Genomic DNA, 22339 nt, shown 5'->3' with positions numbered 1-22339 from the left:
ACCAGAGTTCTAACCCTCAATTGGGTGTTCTTCTGTCAAAATTTTGCATTGTTTCCCCAACAAAAAGTACTTCATTGTATTGAATCCACTTAATTTAATCAGTTTCACACTTCATCTTTCTGTATTACTAATGCACCTTCTGTATCCACTGCAAGAAGGATAGCATTTGTAGTCAAAAATCTCTAACTTAATAATATATAATTCAAATACTTCATTTGTGAAGTATCCATAGCAAGTATTTTGTGTTTTTATTTTAAACACTAATTTCTTTTTTAACTCCAGTGCATTTTCAAAACAGTATTTGTGAAGCTACCAATGTCCCACTCCATGCATCTCTTAAGAAACTGTAAGAAATCACATCAGGCACTTGGAAGACTACATCTGTGGTGTTTCATCCTGACGTGGGCTTTACCTAGAGCAATGAGAACAGTGAAGCAGGACCCTTTAAAAAGACTCCTGAAAGGCCTTCTGTCTGTGACAGGAGCATAGCTGTTACTTTGATGGGAACAAAGCCTTCCACTAGGACTGCAAAATCTGATGCTCATGTAGAACAGCTGCACAGATCAGAGCAAGTGCTGCTGCCTAACTTTCATTACCTTTCAATATGACAGCCTTCTAAATGAGATCATTGCCACTCTCTTCCAGTTGTGGATTGGTTTTGCTTTTTTTTGTTGGTGATCCTCATCTTGTTTTTCTCCAGCCCAGTGAGATCCCTGGGAGGACTCATTCAGTTCAGTAGAATTTGCATCAGGGCTGGTGTGAGATCTCTAATGGGTATCACATGGGATAGTGTTTTAGATTGATTCTCTTCTGTTCCTTTAGTACAGGGATGGTGAGACATTTTTTTCCTTAGTTTCTGCAAAAAAGGAGTGACAAAAGTAGTAATTTTAATTCCTTACGATAATGACAATTTGCATATTTAAATTTGCACTCAATGTACTGTTTGGAGAGACTTAATTTAAAAAATTGTCTTGTTAGATCATAGTGGTGGATTAAACATAACTGAGGGAAGGTGTTAAACTGTAGTGGAAACATAGGAATAAACATCCAGAACATGCTTTTGGGAGAGCGTTCAGTAATATTAGTATGCAATGCATAGTTTCTCTTTAAATATTTTTTGAAATAAAAATGTGTATACGGTAGCAGATTAAATTTATTAGTGGTTTTCATTATGTTTTCCACTATGTCAACATATTGCACTTTTAGACTCCTAAAAGGAATATTTTCCCATCCCAAATCTAGCTGCTTTTAAGGAAATCTGCCCTGGTGGAATGGGTTATACGGTTTCTGGCCCTCACAGAAACAAGCTATATCATCACCCTGCAGTTAGAGTACAGCCACCTGTCATTGGCAAGACCCCGATTACTCAGCCTGTTGCTAAAGGTACTTCTCCTCCACCTCTCCCAGCAAAGGAAGAGCCCGTGGAGGCACTGACCTTCTCACAGAAAAGTGAGCCTGACATGGCTGTGCAAGAAGGTGAGAGTGGGAAAATTCAGTCTTACTATTTTTCTGTGCATGCGTCTTCAGTGGTGTGTTTCTTTGCACAGTAGCTGTGTGCGACACAGGGTAAAGAAGTCACTTCCCAAGGCAGATCGTTCAGTGTAATAGGTGATTTGTGTTACGTGATTGATTTCTGGAGTTATGTATAGCTCCCAGCATATGCTGAGAACGTTATGGAGAGAGAGAAGTTGCTTTGGTCTGATTAGTGTTTATGATAAGAAATAGCAAATGTATGATGTATAAAGATGTTTATCATCTCTAAAATGTAACAAAGGACTCAGCTCGGGCTCTGATTCACTAGTATTTGGGTGGCAGGGTGAAGGGCTCATCAGTGTCTCCTGTGGGATAGCACCACCTTATGTGGGCATGCCTTACCAGCCTGTGGTCATGTATCATCCCCCTCAGCTGTGCACTCTCTCATCCTGAACACTGTAGACTGTTTAATGGGTAGCTGATTCCCTTACTTACATTTCTTGCAGACTCTTTGTGGTTTTCTACAAGCTCTGCTAAGAACTTCTAGAAACTGCAATTGCCCCGAGTTTGAAACAAAGACAGAAACAAAGAAATACAGAAAGCAGCGCTGCTGCCAACACATAGCCAACAAATTTGAAAAACCTTCTGCTGATACAGAGTGCATAATAAGTTATTCCCAAGCAGGAGCTACTTATCTGTATGTCTGGCCATTACTAGAAAGAATTTAATTCAGTTGGTTTTGCAGAGTTCTATCCAAGAGGACTTGCTTTCCTGTTAGAATCAATGCTCCGGTTTTGCTTTTGGGGGGGGAAAAAAAAGGGAGCTAAACTGAATCTGGTGAGAAAATAAATGATCTGAATTTACTTGTAGTCTGTGCAGGATTGTATAATCTCAGATGTGCCTTTGGGTCTTTCTCTGTTAAAATGCGGTATATGGTTTCCTGACAGATCAATTTAGTGATGAGAAGAATTGCCACGTTCTGGTAAATCTTGAAACGCAGAATCTGATGAAAAGAGAAGTGTTAGTTTTAAAAATAATTTAAGAAGTAAAAGCCCAAAACCACTTTCACAAATGATTGTCATAAGTCAGCAATGACACGTTGAATTTCATATTCCATTTTGGGTTATGTTCAGGTTTTGAATTTTTGAGATTTGAGTAGCAGGCCTTCCAGGTCCACTGATCAGCCTCCCCTGCTAATGCTGAAGAAACTGAAGTGCAAGGAGAGATAGGTTTTATCTTTTCTCCTGTGAAAAATGATAACGGTGTTAATTTAACCTTTAAAAAATTACAGGTGTTGATATTCCTTGAGGAATTTTAAGAGTTTAGTCAGTGAGTAAATAACAAATGAGTTCCTTGAATTGTTTTGAGGGGAAAGAGGAAAATAGAAACCTGTAAGAAGGCTGAATATTAAGTAAATAATTACAAGCATTGGTTCGTGCCCAGAATCTTTTATGGCTTCAGGTTAGCTTTTATGTTTGTTTTGGGGAACACTACTTCAGGTTTTCACAATTTGGAATAAGGAAAGAGTCTGAAAGCTTTCTGCAATGGTGAGAACCATCTTCAAATGTGATAGCAGTTTAAAATTGAATTTGCAAGTTGGTGTTATGATTGATTAATTTTCTTTTTTTTCTTTCTGGTTTTAGTGGCAACTGCAGCCCCTGATCAGGTAAAACATTATGTAATATGTCTAGGAATTAAAATGCAGGTCGTGTGTACAAACTGTGGTACAGTAACTCTGAGGAGGATTTAGGCTTTGCGAGGAACAAGCAGCTCTCTGTGGACAAAAAGGCAGACAGAGAAGTATAGGAAATAAATGACTTTAGCCTCCCCTTGGTGTTGGTAAAGGGGCTGGTGCTGTCTTGTTCTGTCCAGTCATGGAGTCTCTATTTTAAGAAAGATCTTGAAAACTGCAGGCTGTACGAAAAAGAAACACTGATAATGACAGCTACAGAAAATGAGCTGGGGGCAAACAGTAGGAAGCTGTGAGGGCTGTTTCTGATGCCTGCCTGAGAGACTCATTAGTACCTACTTCAGTTGCATAGTTTTTTTAAAAAATCAAAATATACGCAGTGGAGAACAGGTGCTTACCTGTTTTAAGTCCTCCATTCTGGAAGTTCTAGGTCATCTCTACCAAAGATCCCAGGATCCATTGTGAATAACTGCAGCTGTGCTTCATACCTTTTTCCTAAAGGCTTACAAGCATCCAACATGAAAGCATGATGTTCAGAGCAATAGCTAAGAGAGAACTTTTCACAGTCGTCAAAGATTTACAGTTGTGACTGTATATACTTTTGTGTGATGCTGAGTTGCAATTAAATACTGTTTTTTAGGCAACTAAAGATCAGAAGATAGGAGAACTATGGAGTGACAAAGCCAAAGATAGGATTAGAATCTCTGTGAAACGGCTCCTTTAAATAAAACCAATGTTAAATTGTATGCCATAGTTTAAAAAACAGTATTCCTTGTTCTTTCGTGTCTATTTTGGTGAGGATTAATGACCTGCTATCTAAAACCTCTCATGAGAAAATATTAGCAGTTTCTCAATCCAGGACTTCGTAGTTTCTTACGATAGCTGAATTATGACAGTGTTTTCAGAAAGTAAATGTCTAATTATTCTTTTAGGAATTAGTTTCACTTGATCAAGAAAAGCAAATCCTAGAGCCTGGACAGCCTCAGCTTTCTCCTGGAATTTCAACAATTAACCTGCATCCACAGTTTCCAGGTAACTTGTCTTTTAGTGAGAGAGTACTTGAGACTCTTCAAAGAATGGGGAGAATAGCAGTGGTAACAGAGTAATGAAAAATGACTGCAACTTATTAAGCAATTTTTCCATGAGCGGAAACAGTGTGGGGAGAAAAAGACAACAAAATAAGAATGGAAGCTGAATTGGGATAAATTGAGAGGTTGGCATTGTTTGGGTGCTACACAAGTCATGTGAAACAAAGGTACCCTGCGGACAAAAGTGATATCCTGGAGTGTTTATGTGAGAATTTGAAGTTCAGCAGAGTTAAAGCCTTACAACCCACACAAGAGGAAACTTTATTTAAGTGCCTTCTTATAGAACTATGCAGAACTTCAAATGCAGAAGTTTTAATGTTGTTGCTTTCTTCAGCACCTCAGGTTTTTTTCAGAAATGCTAAAGTGGTAGAATGATGGCTACCCAATTATACTATTTTTTCTACTCCAGATCTAAGCAGAATAAACTAGTGAAAAGCCTCATAGTACCTGGCTAGTTCAGTATCATGTGTGGATGGTGTGGGGATTTAGGGGTGGTTTGTTTGTTTTTATATATGATTGATTTCCATTCCATGTCACACAGTAGTGATTGAGAAAACATCTCCTCCTCTGCCTGTTGAAGTTGCTCCTGAAGTCTCTACTTCGAGTGCAAGTCAAGTAATTGCACCTACTCAAGTTACAGGTATTGTGCTTCCTTTTACGTACTAAAATAAGTTAAGAAATGACTGAATTCCTAACACAGTAACTTGTTCCACATTAGTTCAGAATAACCAAGACAGTATTGCTGTAGAACAGAAAGAAGTACTCTATGGAGAGGTGGGAAGAAAAAGTACAAAAAAAACCCTACAGGAATTTAGGGTGCTGTCACGAGAGCCTGGAATGGGCCCTCCCAGGATTGTGATTTATAACTGAGTTTCTAGGCACTACCACAGCTCAGAAAATAAGACTGTACAGTCAGTGAAGTAAATAGTATCAAGCAGAACAGGTATGGTTCAGTCTTGTGTGTGTCCTGTCTGAGCTCTACAGACTAACCAGGCTGATGGAGGTGAAGCGTTCTCAAAGTGACAGGAGGAACATCCTGATGTAAGCTTTGCTGTCAGAAGAGTACTCAGCAGCAACCAGATAGAGGAGGCAGTGGACTAGTAAAGTTTAGTGTTACGTTGTCCAGTGGTAGAAGCTGAATGTATGAAAGGGAAGGAAGTGAGACTGAGGTAGCGTATGCTTTTATTTTTTTTCCCCTCTTCGAGACCACAAAGAAGCCTCTGCAGGTAGAGAGTATGACTAACATTAGATACCACTGAAGGTATTGAGTGGTGTGAGTGAAAGAAAAGCTGAGGAGCAGCATCACATTATATTGCGAGCTAACTAAATCAAGGTTTGTGGACTAAAATTCCAAATCAAGACAGAAACAGCAAGACAGATTTTGCCAGATTCCAGATGTGATGATGGATGGTGAGTTTTCATCCACAGGCTGTGTTCCTTCTGGAAAACTGTGGTAGAAGTGACTTTTTTGGCAGTGATAGAGCAGGATTATATTGCTCTATCTTTAAGGATTATACGTGAACTAAAACCCATGTTGTTATCCCCATTTTGCACCTTGGCATAGACGGCAGCTGTTAGAAAGCATCAGAAACCATTTTAGATACCTGAGACAGAAAATCTCACAGTTAAAGTGGATTACAAAAGACCCTATCTCTTTGAAACTGAAGGGGACTATTTCCAATGTTATCTTGCAAGAACTGAGAAGCAAGCAAATCATGGGCTGTTCTTTCAAACTTCCATCTTTTCCTTTCTCTCTGCACTCATTTTTTTCCATACATGGAGGTTGTATGAGTGAGTCTTCTTTTCACATCTTCGGTCTTGTCTGTGCAGCAAACACTGTCCTGCAGAAGTTCACTACGTTTTAATATTCAAATGGTGATTAGCCAGGAAAAAAAACCATCTACAATTTTTACAGTTTAAGAAAAAACCTGTGGAAATTCCCAGATTTTTTTGTGTTACATGTGTGGATGGAAGCCGATTTTGTCACAGTTCACTTACAACATGTATAACTGTAGGATTTTTCTCAACCATTTCTTACTCTGTGCATAATTTTTATTTTATAATGCTGTTTTTGTGGCATATGTTAAAAGTGATTCCATGTTTCTATATCAGTACCTCTTACAGTGTTAGTTCTGGAGCACCTGTGGGAAAATTGTTCAATTTCATTTGGTCAGATATACTGTGGAACTGATCTTAGTATCTCTTTGCTCCAAATCTGTGAACTTTCCTTCATGCTCTAGCATTCAGCCCAATTTTAGCTCTTAGGTAGCTATTTTCATGGATATGTTGATTGAACTATATAGTTGGATAAGAGCTTGCTGATCTGTTTCAGCATGCCTTGCAGTCTTTGTATTACTACTTTATCACTGTGTCTCTTAAGCTCCTATTTTATCATTATCTAAACGCACAGTGAGTTATCTGAAGGCGAGAAATTTTGACCATTCCTCTCATTGTAATATACAAGGGCTCCTCTGAAAGTGATGCCTCCTATCTTACTGTGTTTGTCCATGATGTCAGAGATGGATGTTGGTGGTATGGTAGTAGAGGCTGAACCTTCCTGTCAATGTTCCATTTTGTTGCCACAAGACAGATTGCAGCAAAGGGGCAGTCTGACATGGAAGTGCATGGAAAGCAAAGGCTTGTCATTGAATTCCTCCATGTAGAAAAAATGACCCTCAGTGACGTTCATCAGTGCTTGCTGAATACTTCCGGAAACCAAACAGTGGATGTTAACATCCTGAGGCAGTGGGTGGTGCATTTCAGCACTGGTGATGGCGATGTGAAAGATGAGCTACAATCTGGATGGCCTTGCGCAACTTGTCACACCACAAAATAGCATCTGGATCATCTCATTGTTGCAACTTGGCAGATTATGAGCTGGAAATTGAATATTGAGCTGAACACCAGCTTCAATGCATTGGAAACAGTGGTGGCAACATTGGAATCTTGCGAAGCTTGCACCAAGTGGATCCCACCAATGCTCACACAGGAACAGAAAGAACACCATATTCGAATTTGTCAAGACCTACTGAACCGAGGCTGAAGGTGACAGTTTCCAGGGTCGACTGCATCATTACCAGTGACAAGACATGGTGTCACCACCGTGACTGTGGAGTAGTGACATGTGAATACCCCACTGAAGAAAAAGTTACAGAGGCAGCCCTCAGCATGTAAAGAGATGTGCACTGTATTTTGGGTTAGGAAAGGAGTGATTCTTCTGGGTTTCCTGGAACCTGAACAAATAATTCTGACCACTACATTTGATACTGACTAAGGTAAAGACTCAGACTTGTAGAGTCAGACCAGAGAAAAAGACAACCTTTCTTCTGCAGCACAATAATGCCAGGCCTCATACCAGCATGAAAACAGTGGAGCACGTTGCCAGTCTTGACTGGACTGTCCTACACACCCATCTCATAGTCAAGGTTTGGCACATTCTGACTTCCATCTGCTTGGGCCGATGAAAGGTGGAAAATGGACTGCATGGGCAACATTTTCCTAGAAACTGTGTCATCATAGCAGTTGTGAGCAGTGGGTCACCTCCACTGATTCAGATTTTTATGAGTGCAGCATGCAGGCTCTTGATCACTGCTGGTGAAAATGCATGGCTAATGGTGGTGACCCTTGGAAAGAAGTGATCTGTAGCTGCAGCTGTGCTCTATCAGATTTTGTTGCTGTGCTCTTTGTATCTGTTGTAGTTTCCACTGGAATAAATAGGAGGCATTACTTTTGGAGAGACCTAAGTACTTGCATTAGGAATAACTGATTCTAGTTGTTTAACAGTTGGTTTAACCCACCAAGGCTTGTGGGGAATTCTAGGATTTTCCTTCTTGCAGAATGTTGTGCATTCTGTAGTAAATGTTGTGATTATATATTAATATTTTTCCTGGCAACCATTACATCAGCATTTGCATTTACGTATTATCTGGACTATCTGCCTACTCATTACCTATATTGCCTTGTGAAATGCTTCCACTTCTCCTTCTGAATGTCTTCCCAAAGGCTAGCAGTATGTGCCGAGTCTTGTTACTGTATGTACAAGTCATGGAACTTGATTATCTATGGGAAATTGACAAATCTCTGTAACCCTTCTAGTTTGTTGAAGAATTTGCCTCGTGCCATCTCAGTAAATATGCCATATTTTCAGAGTGAAAGGAAGTGTTCCTTCTGCATTTTCTGCTTTAGTTCTTTGAGGTCAGTGCTATGTCTTAATGCACCTTTTATCTCTGGGATTACCAAGGAGAAAACTTAGTACTTAGTTCTTTGAGATAAAACCATATTCTTTTAATTTCAAGCACTCTAGTCTTTTTTCAAGACTTATCAGTGAAGAACTGGCTCTGTTTTCACCCCTAATTTTGTCTCCTAAGAAATGAATGTCTTGTGTTTGCAGAGAATAAACCTTCATGTCAGGTTCTTTATAGCTAATATGTACAGCTCCAGTGTCCTTATCAAGAAGCCAGGTTATTCACAGATTAAATCTTTCTTAAGGAAATTTTCACAGTCAGCCCTTTCCAGATTGATTTCAAAGGTATTAGATCATCTCATTGGTCATAAAATGTGTTTTAAGTATATGCTATATATATAAAGTGTTCTTTGAAAAGTTTACTTTTACCATGAATGCTATATTAGGAAAGGTAGTGAAAGATGCTTTTAACTAGAAATTTAGTAAGATAGAATGTTTTTAAGTTTAAAAATGGGACTGATAAGATGGAAATTCTCTATGTATTATCCTGTAATAACACAGCAAAATACAGGGCTTTGCGTTTTCTTCAATGATTTTTAAACATTAACTTAAAAACTGCTCACCTGTAGGATTTGGGGCCACAAGTGAGTTCTGTAGACAGTCTTCACATATCTTCACTGCAGATTACATATGGCCATGGTCTTTGAGGGATGTATGCACTTCATGGGATGCAGATAGGCATGTTTTATAAAAAGCAGGTGCAGAGTTACTCTGGGATCTATTTTGAAGTGATCTTTTAATGGTTTTCTTCCTTTCTCATGTATTAAAGTTGTCTTTTCTTCTCCCATGTGTCAGGAATTGAAAACAAGAGAAGTACAAGTACTATTTCTTACATAGCAGAAACTTGTCAAGTCATTGATCTGTCAAAGGCCGTGGAAATTTCACTTGCTATAAATTTGGAAGCAAAAAGCTCAATGTACTGTGTATACATGAGGGCATTACAGTGTCAGATTGGCCAATGTCAGAATTAACACAGGCTTTGAAGTAATTGCAGTGTCCGTGTAAATACTCTGATATGGTAGTAAGAGCCAAACATACCTTGTGGTTTTCCAGTTTGCATTCACAAAGTGGAATTGCATGTGGTTTAGTATTCAAATAAATAAATAAATTTAAAAGCTTTTAAAAGATGGCTTTTATTTATTCAGACATGGCCAGCATGGATTTTCAGGCTGTATATATAATATATATAGGGTCTGAATCACCATGCTGTTTGAGGTATGATTATGTCCCCAGTTAAACCTTCCTCAATCTGTGGGCAGAGTTGTTTGTTTCCTCAGGAAAATGAGTGGAACTAGAAATTGCTGTGGAATAAATTAAGTAGGTCATTACATAGTGTAATAATTATTAAATAATCTGTTCAGATACAGTTCCAACTGCTATTCATATATTTAAGAGATAGTAAATTGCAAATGAGGTAAGATTTGCAAGATAAAATCTTGTTGGTTGAGGTGATTAACATCTCAATTCTGCACTTTCAGATTTAGTTAAATTTAAATGTGACTTGTTCCTGAATAGTCTGAATGAATGATTCTTCTTTTGCAGATTATAGCTCCTTTTATAAGAAGTTACCACTACAATATATTAATTAGTATTCTTTACAGTAGCGTGTATGCTCAGAGAATTTCTGAATTGACTCAAAGGGTTGAGCATCCAGTGCTGCCCATTTCTGAATATCCTTATTTTACAAAGATATCCAAGCTGGTAACAGGTCTATATTATGTAGGAAAAATAAAACCGTCAGGAACCCACCACGGGCATTTTCTTAACCTTTTTTATAAGGATTAAATTGTATATTTTTTTCTTGTATTCTTGTCATGTGATTTTATTTCCAGTTATAGATCTTGGATGAGACATGAAACTACATTAATAGGATAAGCCAGGATGGTTTCTTTATCTACCAGATAAATTATCTATTTCTGAAGCTCAGGACTTAAAAGCTTGATTTATGGTTGCTCTCATGCCATTTTTTTTCTTGGATTACAGAATATTGTGTATTTAAACAACTTTATGGCAGAGTTTAATTTGAAGTTTTGTTTTGTTTGCTTAGAAATCAACGAGTGTACAGTTAATCCTGATATCTGTGGAGCAGGACACTGCGTTAATTTGCCTGTGGGATATACCTGCATCTGCTACGAGGGATACAGACTTAATGATCAGCAGACAAAATGCTCTGGTATGAATGCATGTTTTTGAAAATCTAAAATAATCATGTTATGAAATGTTTGAAATGTAGAGTCCAATCAGGAGGGATATGATACAGAGCAGTCAGGAGCTGCTTCCTCTACCAAATGCTTCCACACTACACACAAACTGGTTCTTGTATGTCAAATGAAGTTTGCCAGCTTCTCTCTGATACAGCTTTTCACCACTCAGAACTGAATGTAAATTTAATTAAAGTTGAATGAAAGACTTTCCTTTGTGAGATGAGAGAAGAACTCTTCTCAGTTTTGAATCAAGTATCTAAAATCATCAAACTGCTAGGAAAAAACATGCTTCTGTTCAGAGAAGGAACAGCCAAAGTAGTGCCTGTTTCTCAGAATGGTTTGACAAACAACCAGCTTTTGCATCTGGACTAAATCCGGTCGTTTTTGTTTGGCCCTTCCTTTCCAACCACTTGCAGAAAAAGAGAAGGAATTCTGTAGGCATCCCAAAAGCACATTAGTAATCTATAAGCGAGGCCTTTGTCCCCTCAAAGCTACTAAGTTGTGGAACAGGAAGCTTTGATGAGAATGAGGAGGAGTCCAGGCTGGTTCTGAATGAGTCATTTCAGGTCTGGAAGCAGCTGAATCGGTATCTTTCCTCAACTCATAGAATGTTGTTTTCTCTTTAACTTGGATCAGGAAGACCTTATTACATCATGTTTCCAGATTGTCTACCATGCTACCAGAAATCCAGTATCTGCACAGTGATACGTGTATGCTATCACGTGCAACTATCATATTTAAAAAATAATTCTCATGCACACATGTAGCCAGATGGCAACTTAAAATCCTCCCATTTTATCTGAATTATACTAATGTTCTATGCTTGCAGCTTGTGTTCCGCTCACACTCAGTGCAGTGATTTGAATAGCAATCATGTCACATTCTTCAGGCCAATGCCTGAAGTCATATAGTCTAAGCCAATAAGAGTATTTTTTTTCCAACCAATACCATTCAGTGCATCTTTTCTAATAGTTAAAGTAATTACAAGACAGTCTTTTCAAAAGCATCACATATCAGAGTCATCTGAATCACAACTAAATATGTTATTCCTGCAGTCTTACATTTTTTATTTCTTTTATAGATATTAATGAGTGTAATCAGACACCTCATCTCTGTTCCCTTGGACGCTGTGAAAATACTGAAGGAAGTTTCCTATGTATTTGCCAAGCTGGATTCATGGCCAGTGAAGATGGAACTGACTGCGTTGGTAATTGTTGCTCTCCTTCACAAAAAAAATTCAAAATGAAAAGAACGAAAGAAAGAAAAAAGAAATGCAAAAATGAATCAAGAAACCTATCTAAACCTCACTGAAATCTCCTTTCACCTTTTTCCCTCAGTGTCATTGATACAGGGCTGGTGTCAGGAAGTATTTTAACTGTCTCTCACCAGATAATGTGGAGAGTATTTGAGTGGGTTCTCCTACTGATCTGTTTTGGGGGGGAAAAAAAGCGGCTTGAAAATCTAAGCTTGCTTATTAATGTTTATTTATAGCAGAGTTTCGGGGTGATGCAAGCATTTGTTTATTTCATGGTGGAGCAGAGTTTCTCATAATGTCTCTTCTTCATCTCTGCAGATTTTGATGAATGTTCACGACCTCATACTTGTGGGGACGGTTTCTGTGTAAATACTCTTGGCTCGTATAGATGTGAATATTGTGACAGTGGGTACCAGATGAACAGGAGAGGTGAATGTGAAGGTAAGTTTGGACTCTTCACCAGTGGTAACCAAGTAATGGTTGCCAAGCCAAACAAATGCAATAGGAGGAGGCATTTGTTCATGTTGACTATTTTCCCTATCGACTGCTGTTACTGATTTCAACGGCAAACATTACGTCTACTTATTTTTAAAGAAAGCAGACTACTGTGTAGAAATATTAAAATAACTCAGCAGAGATTTTTGCATGTTTATTATTTTTCTACCTGATATTTCTTTTAATTCATTTCAGTGTTCATTTGCTGATTGTTTTTTATGTGTCTTGGCACAGCAGCATTATTTGTGTTTGGAGTTCCTTTTTCCCATTCTACTGTGCTTATTTCCACGGGTTATTTCTTTAGGTTAGATTTAGTGCTGGGTTTCTCTCACATTTAGTTTGCACTCAGGTCATTTAATTCCCCCTTGTACATCAGCTAAAAATGACAGAATGTTCAAAAGGGCATTGATTTTTTTATCTTGCAATGTGTCCTGGACAATTAAGTTAACTTAGAATTTATTCATATCACAGCAAATTCCAAATGTTACTGCCATTTGAAAAGATTATCACTGCCTGCTGCTCAGGGGAGGTTTAGCACTGAGGCATGATCTGCAAAGGGAGAATTCTCAGAGGGACCAAAGTTAAGCAAGAAACTTCCAGTTATTTGATGTCTGCAACTGCAGTTCAGTTCCTCTTATCTAGATGTAAGATGCTGCAAAGGAATTTCCCCAATACGGACAAAATCTGGAACAGCTTAAACTGTTTCATTTCAGGGCAGTTATTTTCGCAGCACTTTCCATGGAAATCTCTAACTATAAAAGTTCATGTTTCCAAAAATATTGGGTAACAAACGATTAGATGACTTTTTTTTTTATCAGTTTGGAAATACGTCTCTAGCAGATATTTCATGTTGCAGGAGATCCCAGCACGTCTGAACTCCGCGTTATTTTCCATTGTGACATATTTGCATTTTTTGTTGTTCCCTTCTTTTTTCCCTTCTTTTCATTTTCAGCATAAACTGTGAACTGAAAGTCACAGGCAGCTGTTTCATTTTAGTGTAGTTTTGGTTCATTCTTTATTCTAAATTACCTATGACAATAAAATTTTTAACGTATTAGGTTGCCTAGCAGATAAGCAACATAAAGTTGCTGGGGACATATTTGCTGCTCTGAGCATTACTAAGACATTCCTTTTTCTATTCAGACAGGCTTTTTTCCTATTTAATAAAGCTTCACAAACTGCTCTCAAAACTATTTTTCCAAATCTTCTCTGACAGTAGGGAATCTCTGTGACTAAAATACACTAAAAAATCAGTGTATCACAGTGCATCAAATTTCTTATTAACTTGTATTTTAAGTAGTGTTGTAGTGTAATAATATGAAATCTCCAAAATGAAGTTTTCTGCTGAAAGCTATTCAAGGTTACTTTGGGGAAAATTCCTCCTACGCTGAATCCATCAAGCCGAGGAAATGACACATTCAGGGAATCATTTTGCCGTGTCATTACACCTACACAGTATAGTCAGCCTAACAATGAATTCCAGATTCCACAAATAACTCCTTTGTACCTCCTCCTCACTTCAAAAATAAAAGCAAAAATCCTCTCTAAGCTTCACATAACACAGAAGAGTTCAATTACTCTTCTTTGCCTTACCTTAATTCTGTCTTCAAGCTATATGCACACAAACAGTGTTGTGGGCCCAGCTGGGAAGACATACAGGCTGCGTGTATGTTCTTCTTGCTGAGCTCATTGTTCATGGAGTAGCGTTAAAGGCATAGAGGAACATCACTGCAAACAAGTATTCCTATAAAAAGCCTTCATAGAAATAAGCCTTTTATATAACAGACCTCACCTGGGCAGTATTGCTGGTAGGTAGACAGTTGGACTAGACAATCTTAGAGTTCTTCTCCAACCTATATGACTCTATAAAAATCTTGTTGTTTTGTAAAGCTTAGAAGCATGTAGACTTTATTTTGGCAGGAAAAGATCTGTACCAAATACATTATTCATGTGGTGTGTTTTGAAGGTGAATGCGGTCCAGGCAGTTCTGAGAGCAGTTTCAGAGGAAGGTGGCTTGTTTATTAAGATCTCACAGGTGTTTCACTGAGAAGCGTTTGCAGGTCTGAAACTTAGAGGTTTAAGAGACCTGTAACTGTTTTTATTAGAAAGTACTCTGTTGGACAGTCGTGATCCTATGAAAAATTGTGATTTGCATACAACCAATGCCTAGTTTGGAGGCGGAATGTCAAATTCTCTAGAGTCTGGAGCATTGTCCAACTAAGGTACAGGTGTTGGAGGCAATTTTCCCTCGGTGAGCTTCTTCCAAGAACTTGGAGTAAATTGACACCCTTACAATTAACCTTGCTTACCCTACTCCCACCATCCATGGTGGGAGTATCAGTCCTTAATTGCAGGAGGTGCAACAGGTGGAAGGCAGGAAAGGGACAGGGGCTTAGGGAGATTGAGTTAGAGATAACTTATGTTGTGTTTATTTCATTTGTTCTTTACAATGAGTGAAGCAAGTATTTGGTTATTGTTATATAATCAAACCATATCATAAAGTGATACTAATACTAAGGTGTGGAGCAGGCTTGATTGAGGCTGCCCACATAATTTAAATTAGAGCATCTAACCATTAGTCTCTGGACAGCAACACGTCAATTTTTGCATGCAGTCTCTATTAGATTGCATATGCTTCATGTACTGTGGGTTTCTGTGGTGCAGCATAAGAAGTTATTAGTAGCTTCTTAGAGCTTAGCCATGAGCACTTGAGTTTTTCAGAACCTATCTCTTGCTTTCTCGTGGGCAATCTAGAAGTACCAGATTATTATTCTCTGCTTTGCAAAGCCAATTACAGATGGTCATTCCCATGCACTTCCAGAATTTCCTGAGACTGATGATAGGAGGTACCTCAAGGCATTTCAGTGATTATATGATTGACATAAACACAAAAATTCATTCCCATCTAAGCCTCTAATCTGATCCGCATGCAGTGCAGGTCTTGCAAGTAATTGCAGTATAATCGAGAATTTAGAATTGTTGCATGCACTGTGATCCAGTTTCTGTCTTCACGATGCCTCTTCACTGGTCTAAATCTGTTCCAACTTGTACCTTCCAGGATATCTTACAGAAAGTATGTGACTCTTTAAATTTATTAGTAAAAAATGAATGCAGTCAGAATAACCATATTATCTTTATTGTTCAGAGTTCTTTTATGGTTTTGACCTGTATTTCCTTCTGTATTCTCTTTTGAAGACATTGATGAATGCATGACCCCAACTACTTGTCCAGATGCACAGTGTATTAATGCTCCTGGCTCATACCAGTGCATACCCTGCAGAGTCGGGTTCAGAGGCTGGAATGGACAGTGCCATGGTATGTTGAGTACTGTTACTGTTTCTGTCTCTGGTTATGGTTCCTGTTTGGCGATGCTGTATTTTCCATTTCATAAATGTTAAAACTTGATGACAGCATTGTGATGTCTGTCGTTTCATTAGATAATAAATGAGAATATAATTTTTTTTAATGACTTTAATCTCTCAGACACAGGAGACACAAGGAAATCTTGTTTTAATGTAGATAAATGAGAAGACTAAACTGCAAACCATGCAGCTGTCACTACAAAACAAAATTACTGAAGTAAAAATATGTAACTGTGAGGGATTTATTATTAGTGAAATGCTGGTAAGTCATTGCTTGGAGATATTTAACAAACTGAAAAATCATGAGAGTTCTGACACATCACTGTGTCTGGCAGGTTTTTCTGTAGAGTATGAGGGTTTGCTCATGAATCATGTTACTAATGCCTTAATTATCCATACTTCCACCAAATCTTGTATGATTCAGCATATCATGAACAGTTTGTCTCACTCTAGGTTAGCTTTTTAGAACAGATTGCTCAAGTATTTTTGTCTATTTGTTTTAATTATTAGATTTCTTTTTTCAAATGAATTTTAGCTGTTTGAGGTAGAGGTAAGAGAGTAAATTTATGCGCTGTACAGAAAGAAATAAAATCTTTCAATTTTAAGTGCCATTTCCTGTGATGCTACTGGAAACTTGGACTTGACCTCAGTTGTGAAATAGGTTTTATCTGCTTTGTGCACTATTTGCTTGGTATCTATACCTACATGAAAAAAGCTTTGTTGAAGATGTGATGGCACACTGTTCACTTATTTCTTTCTTACTGATCAGGTTAGTAGGAGTAGAATGAGCGACAAGAATTCATTGCACTTGTCAGATTTACAAACAAACTCATTCATTTAAGGAATAAGTATTTGTTCTCAGATGCAGATACTTATTTTCCTTTTGTTTCAGTGTTATAACTTCCTCTTTTCATTTGTGTTATGGAATGTTCTAGGCCTAGACATCTCATATCATTAGTGATGTGATCAGTCTTCATTTTCCATTTATCCTAGACTTAAATCATGTTGGAGATGAGCTTATATGTATATACATTTTAGGAAATGTAACACGGTTTGTTTGTCTTACAGCTTTGCAATATGGTACCATCTAAATATACTGCAAAGGAAAATATTTGCCAAGATATCTATGACGGGTATTTAAGCCCATTGTTCCATAAATGTGGTTGTTTCTAGTGTTAATTTAGATCAGTTGAAGCTCTGCTGATTTTTCTCAGAGCTGTTTTCACAAATTTTGATTTATTTATTTGTCTCAGCTCATTTCTCTGCCAGCACTTGATGTTCTAGAAAGCGCAATGGAACAGTTCTAGAGTTCTTTAATGCTATAATTTAACCTTCCAAGATTTAAAGCCAGGAACATGTCTGTTGTTTAATAAAGCCAAGCCTATCAATTCACTTCAGACTTGTGTAGAATATATTAATTGCATTTCAGGTGGGACCATGCAACGCGAGATGCATATTGGATGAAATTAAAAATAAACATACCCTGCTTCCTTAGGCTGCATCATGCCCTCTTTTGTAGAAGGACTATGTGAATTTTACAGCTATATGATTAAATAAGATATTCTGCTCATATGACATTAGAGACCTGGTCAAAAACTTTCAAAACTAATACAGATGTTAGCATCTATCCACTTCTGTCCCAGTTGTAAGGAATTTCAATAGAATCACCTGCAGCTCTGGACTTCATGTCAGATTTAGGTTCTGTAGGACAGAAGGACAGTACTGATGGGTTTGGAGTACCGAATTAATTCTAGCTGGGTTTAGTTATCTTTGTGCTTTGTTTTTATTCTTTATACAAATTGCATTCAGAAAGAATTTCTGAAAATGTTTAAGTGGTAACATAGCAATTTTCATGTTGACTAAAGAGAGTGGGCTACTGAGTTAATACTGAGGGGAAAAAAAGTTTAAGTCCCCCCTGTAAATAAAGGTTAGCTTGTAACCGTAGGAATTTAAAACTTCTGTTATAAAGGCTTAGCTCATTAGAATTCTATATAAAGCCTGTTTAGACAGACTGCCCCTACAAAAGGGTCTGCTTGAAGTAGCAGAAATTCCATTGAAATTCCTCAGTATTAGTTACATTGTACCTTTAGAACCTAGCTCCCTTAAATGCTTCTGAAGAACATTATCGGGTACTGTCTCACATGCATGGTTTTGTATACAGTTTGGAGTTATGCGCTAGAGAACTCCTGCACATTAATTGCCATAGCTTTAAAAGACAGCAAAAACTCAACAGCAGGAAATGTGGTAAAGGATTACCAATAACTGTTACAGGGTATTGGCAGCTGCCAGTGCTTTTATCATAGGCCTGTATACTTTCTAAGAGTACATCTGTGTAATACAAGAAGGTGCTGGCACTTCCTGACCTCTTTCCTGCAGTACCTTCACTGTAGTTTAAGACACTGTGAGGAAAACTATGGGCAAAAGTAACCTTAGTTAGGTAAGAATGACATTGGCACACCATGCATGGTACAAAACACACCGGGGGAGAAAACGTTTCTCATCCTGAACTGCAGTACTGGGTTGACAGCAGTGTTTTGGTCATGTGGCCTGTGAGCATATTTGTATCTGAGCACTGGCCATCTCGAGTCAGACAGAAGTTGAATAAATTCCCAAGCCTACCTGAGAGATGGTTGTATTCAAGGTAATATGTTTTTGCTTTCTTTATATTCACAGATATAAACGAATGTCAGTATGGCAATCTCTGTGCAAATGGACGTTGTGAAAATACTGAGGGGTCTTTCAGATGTATTTGTGGCCCAGGTTTCAAGCTCTCTGCATCAGAGGATCAGTGTGAAGGTAGGAAGGAGTATGATTAAAATTCATGAAGTGGCACTTTTCTAGTAATATTTCATCTAATGGCATTTCTCTCAATGGAGACACAACAAACGTGCCACACTGAGACTGCGTAACCACACACGTAAGAAGAATGTGGGTTTCTATTTTACGACTTGCGTGGTCACTTTGTATTTTTTGTGATTTCTTATAAAACATCTGGGGTTATAAAGCAAATCAGCAATGTTTAGTCATATTTACACTGCTTGTTTGGAGTTCCTGCAAAATGCTTTACATTTCTGTCATTTGAGAGAATTGGGGACTGTTGCTTTTGCTGCCTTAAACTTTTAGCGCGGCATTTGCTTATTTGCTTTTCTTTCTAGCTTTTTTTTTCCATGTCAGGGAAAAACCCCAAGGCTTAGAAACCCCCAAGAGTGTTACTTAATTGCTGAGCTGATGCCTGCTTTGCTATCAGTGCTTTTTGAGCAGCTTAGAAGGACTGTGGTGTTATATTTACAAGATCCATACCTGCACCTCAGTGTTGGGTCCTGCATTTCTTCCACATACGACATTCCTGCCACTCTGGTGGATCAAAATTAGGTCTGATGTCAGAGCTGAGCAGTCTGAGAGGGAACATAGAGTACATACATTAACCATGAATATCCCTTTCCTCCTTGAGCAAGCATTAGGACTCTTGCAACCTCTCCCCCAAAAGTGAAAATCTGAGGGAATGTCTCGGGGAAGCCGTGGAAGCACACAGAAATCTGAGTTTCTTGTCAGTTTTTTTTTTTCTTTTTCTTTTTTTCGCTTTACGCAAACATCTGTGTATAGCACCAAATACATTCAGACTTCTGAGTGCTAAAATAATACAATAAAACCGAATCATCATTCATTTAACTTTGTCAGGGAATTTGAAGCAAAACAAGGCTGTACGCTAAATGGCGTGAGTGAGTTAAATGTGCTGTCCAGGACACAGACCAGACCAGTCTTGGGGAAAGTATGTAGACAAAGTTTGACTGCTTCCTCTGAGCCTTTCATGGAAAAGAGCCCTTGCCAAGCTACACTGGCATGTGCAGACAGCTCTCCTTAAAGTGCACCCTTCTCGAGTCAGGGCTTGTACATGCACCCAGATGCTTCATGCAGCCCCACAGAATTTGGTGATCCTTAAATTCAAAACTTCTCTGGTCGCAGGGGACCATGGCTCAAGAAGGAGATCAGGCTGTGAAGCCGTAACACAGAGCAGAGAAAACTCCAAGTAACTTTCTCCTGTTTGAATTATAGAGTATTTTCAGAACAACAGGTACCCATGCCTAAATCCTAGAAGTGACTGACAATCCGTCATATAACTATAAAACGTTTGTTAGGAAATTGTAATTATAAATAAGAGAGGGAAAGGCGGTCCCTAGCTTACGCAGCACACATGGTAAGTTCTAAATCCAGAGTGCTGCTCCCCTCCATTATTTCGACTTTTCCATAGGAAAATTTAAACTTAGTGTTCAAGTCCATTTGGTAACCCAGGCTGACCCCGCATTATGAGAACTTGAAGCGCTGAGGGATTAGCGGTGGTTGTAGAAGCAAAGAGATGTTTCCCCTTGCTTAGAGAATTAATGCTGTTGCAAGGCAAGTATTTAAAGGAGCCTCAATGTGCGAGTTAACAGGGGAATGGCCTGTCAGTGTGCATCTGAAAACCACACCCTGCTAAAAGGTGGTGAGCCGGCTGGAAAGTATTTTGTGGGTTTTGCTGACTCACTGGAGCAATTGGCTTGTTACCTTTGCCAGAGAGAAGAGAAACAAAAGCAGCTCTCAAGCAGTGTGTCTGTGTGTGTACTTGTGAGTCTGGGTGTATTTGCATGTCTACTGTGGGATACACTGACGCTATGGGAGAGAACAGTGAATGCAGTCACCTTGAGGGAAACATTCTACCTGCAGTTTCCTATATTTTTATGCATTGTATGATCTGTCTGCATTTGTAAATAAAATCAAGAGAAGCAGTACTTACTTATGCCACTGTGCTTTGCTATTTTGTTCAGGGATGTTTTTTGCACTATTTGCTCAGTAATCTGTATTTTTGATGTGTCATATCATCCCTGTCTCTCCTGCTACAGATATAGATGAATGCCAGCACAGAACACTATGCGTCAATGGACGCTGCAGGAACACAGAAGGGTCTTTCAGATGTGTTTGTAGCCCAGGTTACGTGCTGTCTGCTACTGGAGATCAGTGTGAAGGTAAGCTCGTGGACTTAAGCTACTGATCCATATTTTCAGAAACATCTTGAGTCTCTCAGCCATAGGCATGAACTCTTTTGTAAATGAGACAGAAAAACATTGCAGCTTTCCTTCTTGATACTTTACTGTCAACTTCACAGTTCTCATCTGCACAACTACATATTTATGGTTTCTTAGAAACGGTCTATGTCATCTTTCCACATGTAAGAAATCAGTATGTGTGTTGCCAGCAGTAAGGGCCAGAAGAGCAGTTGACAGTGATACCAAAAACAGTTCAGCTTTTCCAAATCTTGTTGCTTACACAGAGGTCTGTGTTGGATTCTGTATTACAAACAGACACTGTTCACGTGGGGGCCTGCTAAGTGAAAACTTCTTCAGTTGGTTTTGGAAACCTGTAACCAGTCACTGCAATCCCACATGTGCAGATGCAAGAGAAATGCACACAGTCTGAGATGTGCACCAGAGGGATCTGCTGGTGCTCACAACTTTCACTGTCTCAGAAGGGAATTAGATGTTAGGCAAATGTAGGGAGAAATGCTAGGTTATAACAGCCACATTCTATTTTCTCTCAAGCTGGGCAGCTTAATGTCCAGTAATCAGCAAATAGATTTGTTATTTTATTGTTATCATTATAGGTATAACCTTTTGCTGCGCTGCTCACAATGACCATAAGCACATGGAATTTCTTGCTGAAGAACTCCAGAAACAATTCTACCTCAATTGCTTCCTTATCTCCCACCCTGGGGGGAAAAGCTCTGTTAAACTCTTGCCATGGGTGTAGTATTAGCATATATAACCTTTCCAGTGTCTGGTGTGCTTTTTTTGGCTGCTAATAGCAAGGAAATGAGACAGCTCCTTACTGCTGCTCTAACTGCCTTGTGTTCTGCTGTTAGGTTATTGTTCACACAGCATTTGGAGGTGGTTACCTTGTTCTCATAGAGAGCAGTACATCAGGAACACTCTTGTTCCATTGATTAGGATAGAAGAGCATTTCACCCAGAGCTGTTTCACTTGATGCTGTTTCTCAAGACAAGCTTCCATCAGACTAGACTTATCAGTGCTGATGTTGTGGGACTGCCCACGTTTAATGAGTGGCAGCATCTCCTGTCACCAACAAGGAATGAGGATATCTTTTAATTTCTTTGGTACATTGATACCCTTTGATATTGACCTGTTTGGAGAGTCTTGTCACTGAAGAACATAAGAACAAGAGGTTTGCATCCCATACAGCAAATAATGAATTCTGACTGAATTTGGCAGAAAATGCTCCCTTGTTGTGAGACTTGGCATTAACTTGGGGCAGGGGAGTCGTTAATTTTTTTTCTCAGGCTCCCAGTCAAAATTAATTGCTGTTTTTTAAATAAACCACAATTTATTTCTTAGTTGAAAATGATTGTAAAACACGCAGCTATCAGAAGGTCATGAGTTTGTCAGCATTAAGTGCAATTTTATCTGCCTTAACATTCATTGTCTGTCCTGTTGTAGCAATAGGCTCAGTGAGTTACAAGGTAAAGCACTGTGGAGGCAGA

General features: G+C 38.6%; 1 protein-coding gene across 12 annotated transcripts in view; it reads left to right on the top strand.

The window, feature by feature from the left end:
• Window positions 1-22339, top strand: part of LTBP1 (latent transforming growth factor beta binding protein 1) — a 164943-nt gene that overhangs the window by 104456 nt on the left and 38148 nt on the right. For 3 of the 12 annotated variants that reach the window (XM_085543225.1, XM_015857698.3, XM_015857695.3), the window contains exons 12-21: window positions 1243-1476; window positions 3117-3139; window positions 4096-4195; window positions 4793-4891; window positions 10542-10667; window positions 11780-11905; window positions 12272-12394; window positions 15644-15763; window positions 18484-18606; window positions 20688-20810. In XM_085543225.1, the coding sequence (XP_085399351.1) occupies window positions 1243-1476; window positions 3117-3139; window positions 4096-4195; window positions 4793-4891; window positions 10542-10667; window positions 11780-11905; window positions 12272-12394; window positions 15644-15763; window positions 18484-18606; window positions 20688-20810 (1197 nt within the window). The remainder of the gene's footprint in view (window positions 1-1242; window positions 1477-3116; window positions 3140-4095; window positions 4196-4792; window positions 4892-10541; window positions 10668-11779; window positions 11906-12271; window positions 12395-15643; window positions 15764-18483; window positions 18607-20687; window positions 20811-22339) is intronic. The other 9 variants (XM_085543232.1, XM_085543229.1, XM_085543231.1 and 6 more) reach the window with 5 other exon arrangements.

The sequence above is a fragment of the Coturnix japonica genome, chromosome 3 (genome assembly GCF_054131305.1).
Source record: "Coturnix japonica strain WE chromosome 3, WE-NBRP24, whole genome shotgun sequence".
Lineage (NCBI taxonomy): Eukaryota > Metazoa > Chordata > Aves > Galliformes > Phasianidae > Coturnix > Coturnix japonica.
The sequence above is the reverse complement of the archived record's forward strand: the minus strand, read 5'-3'. Positions and strand labels throughout refer to the sequence as shown.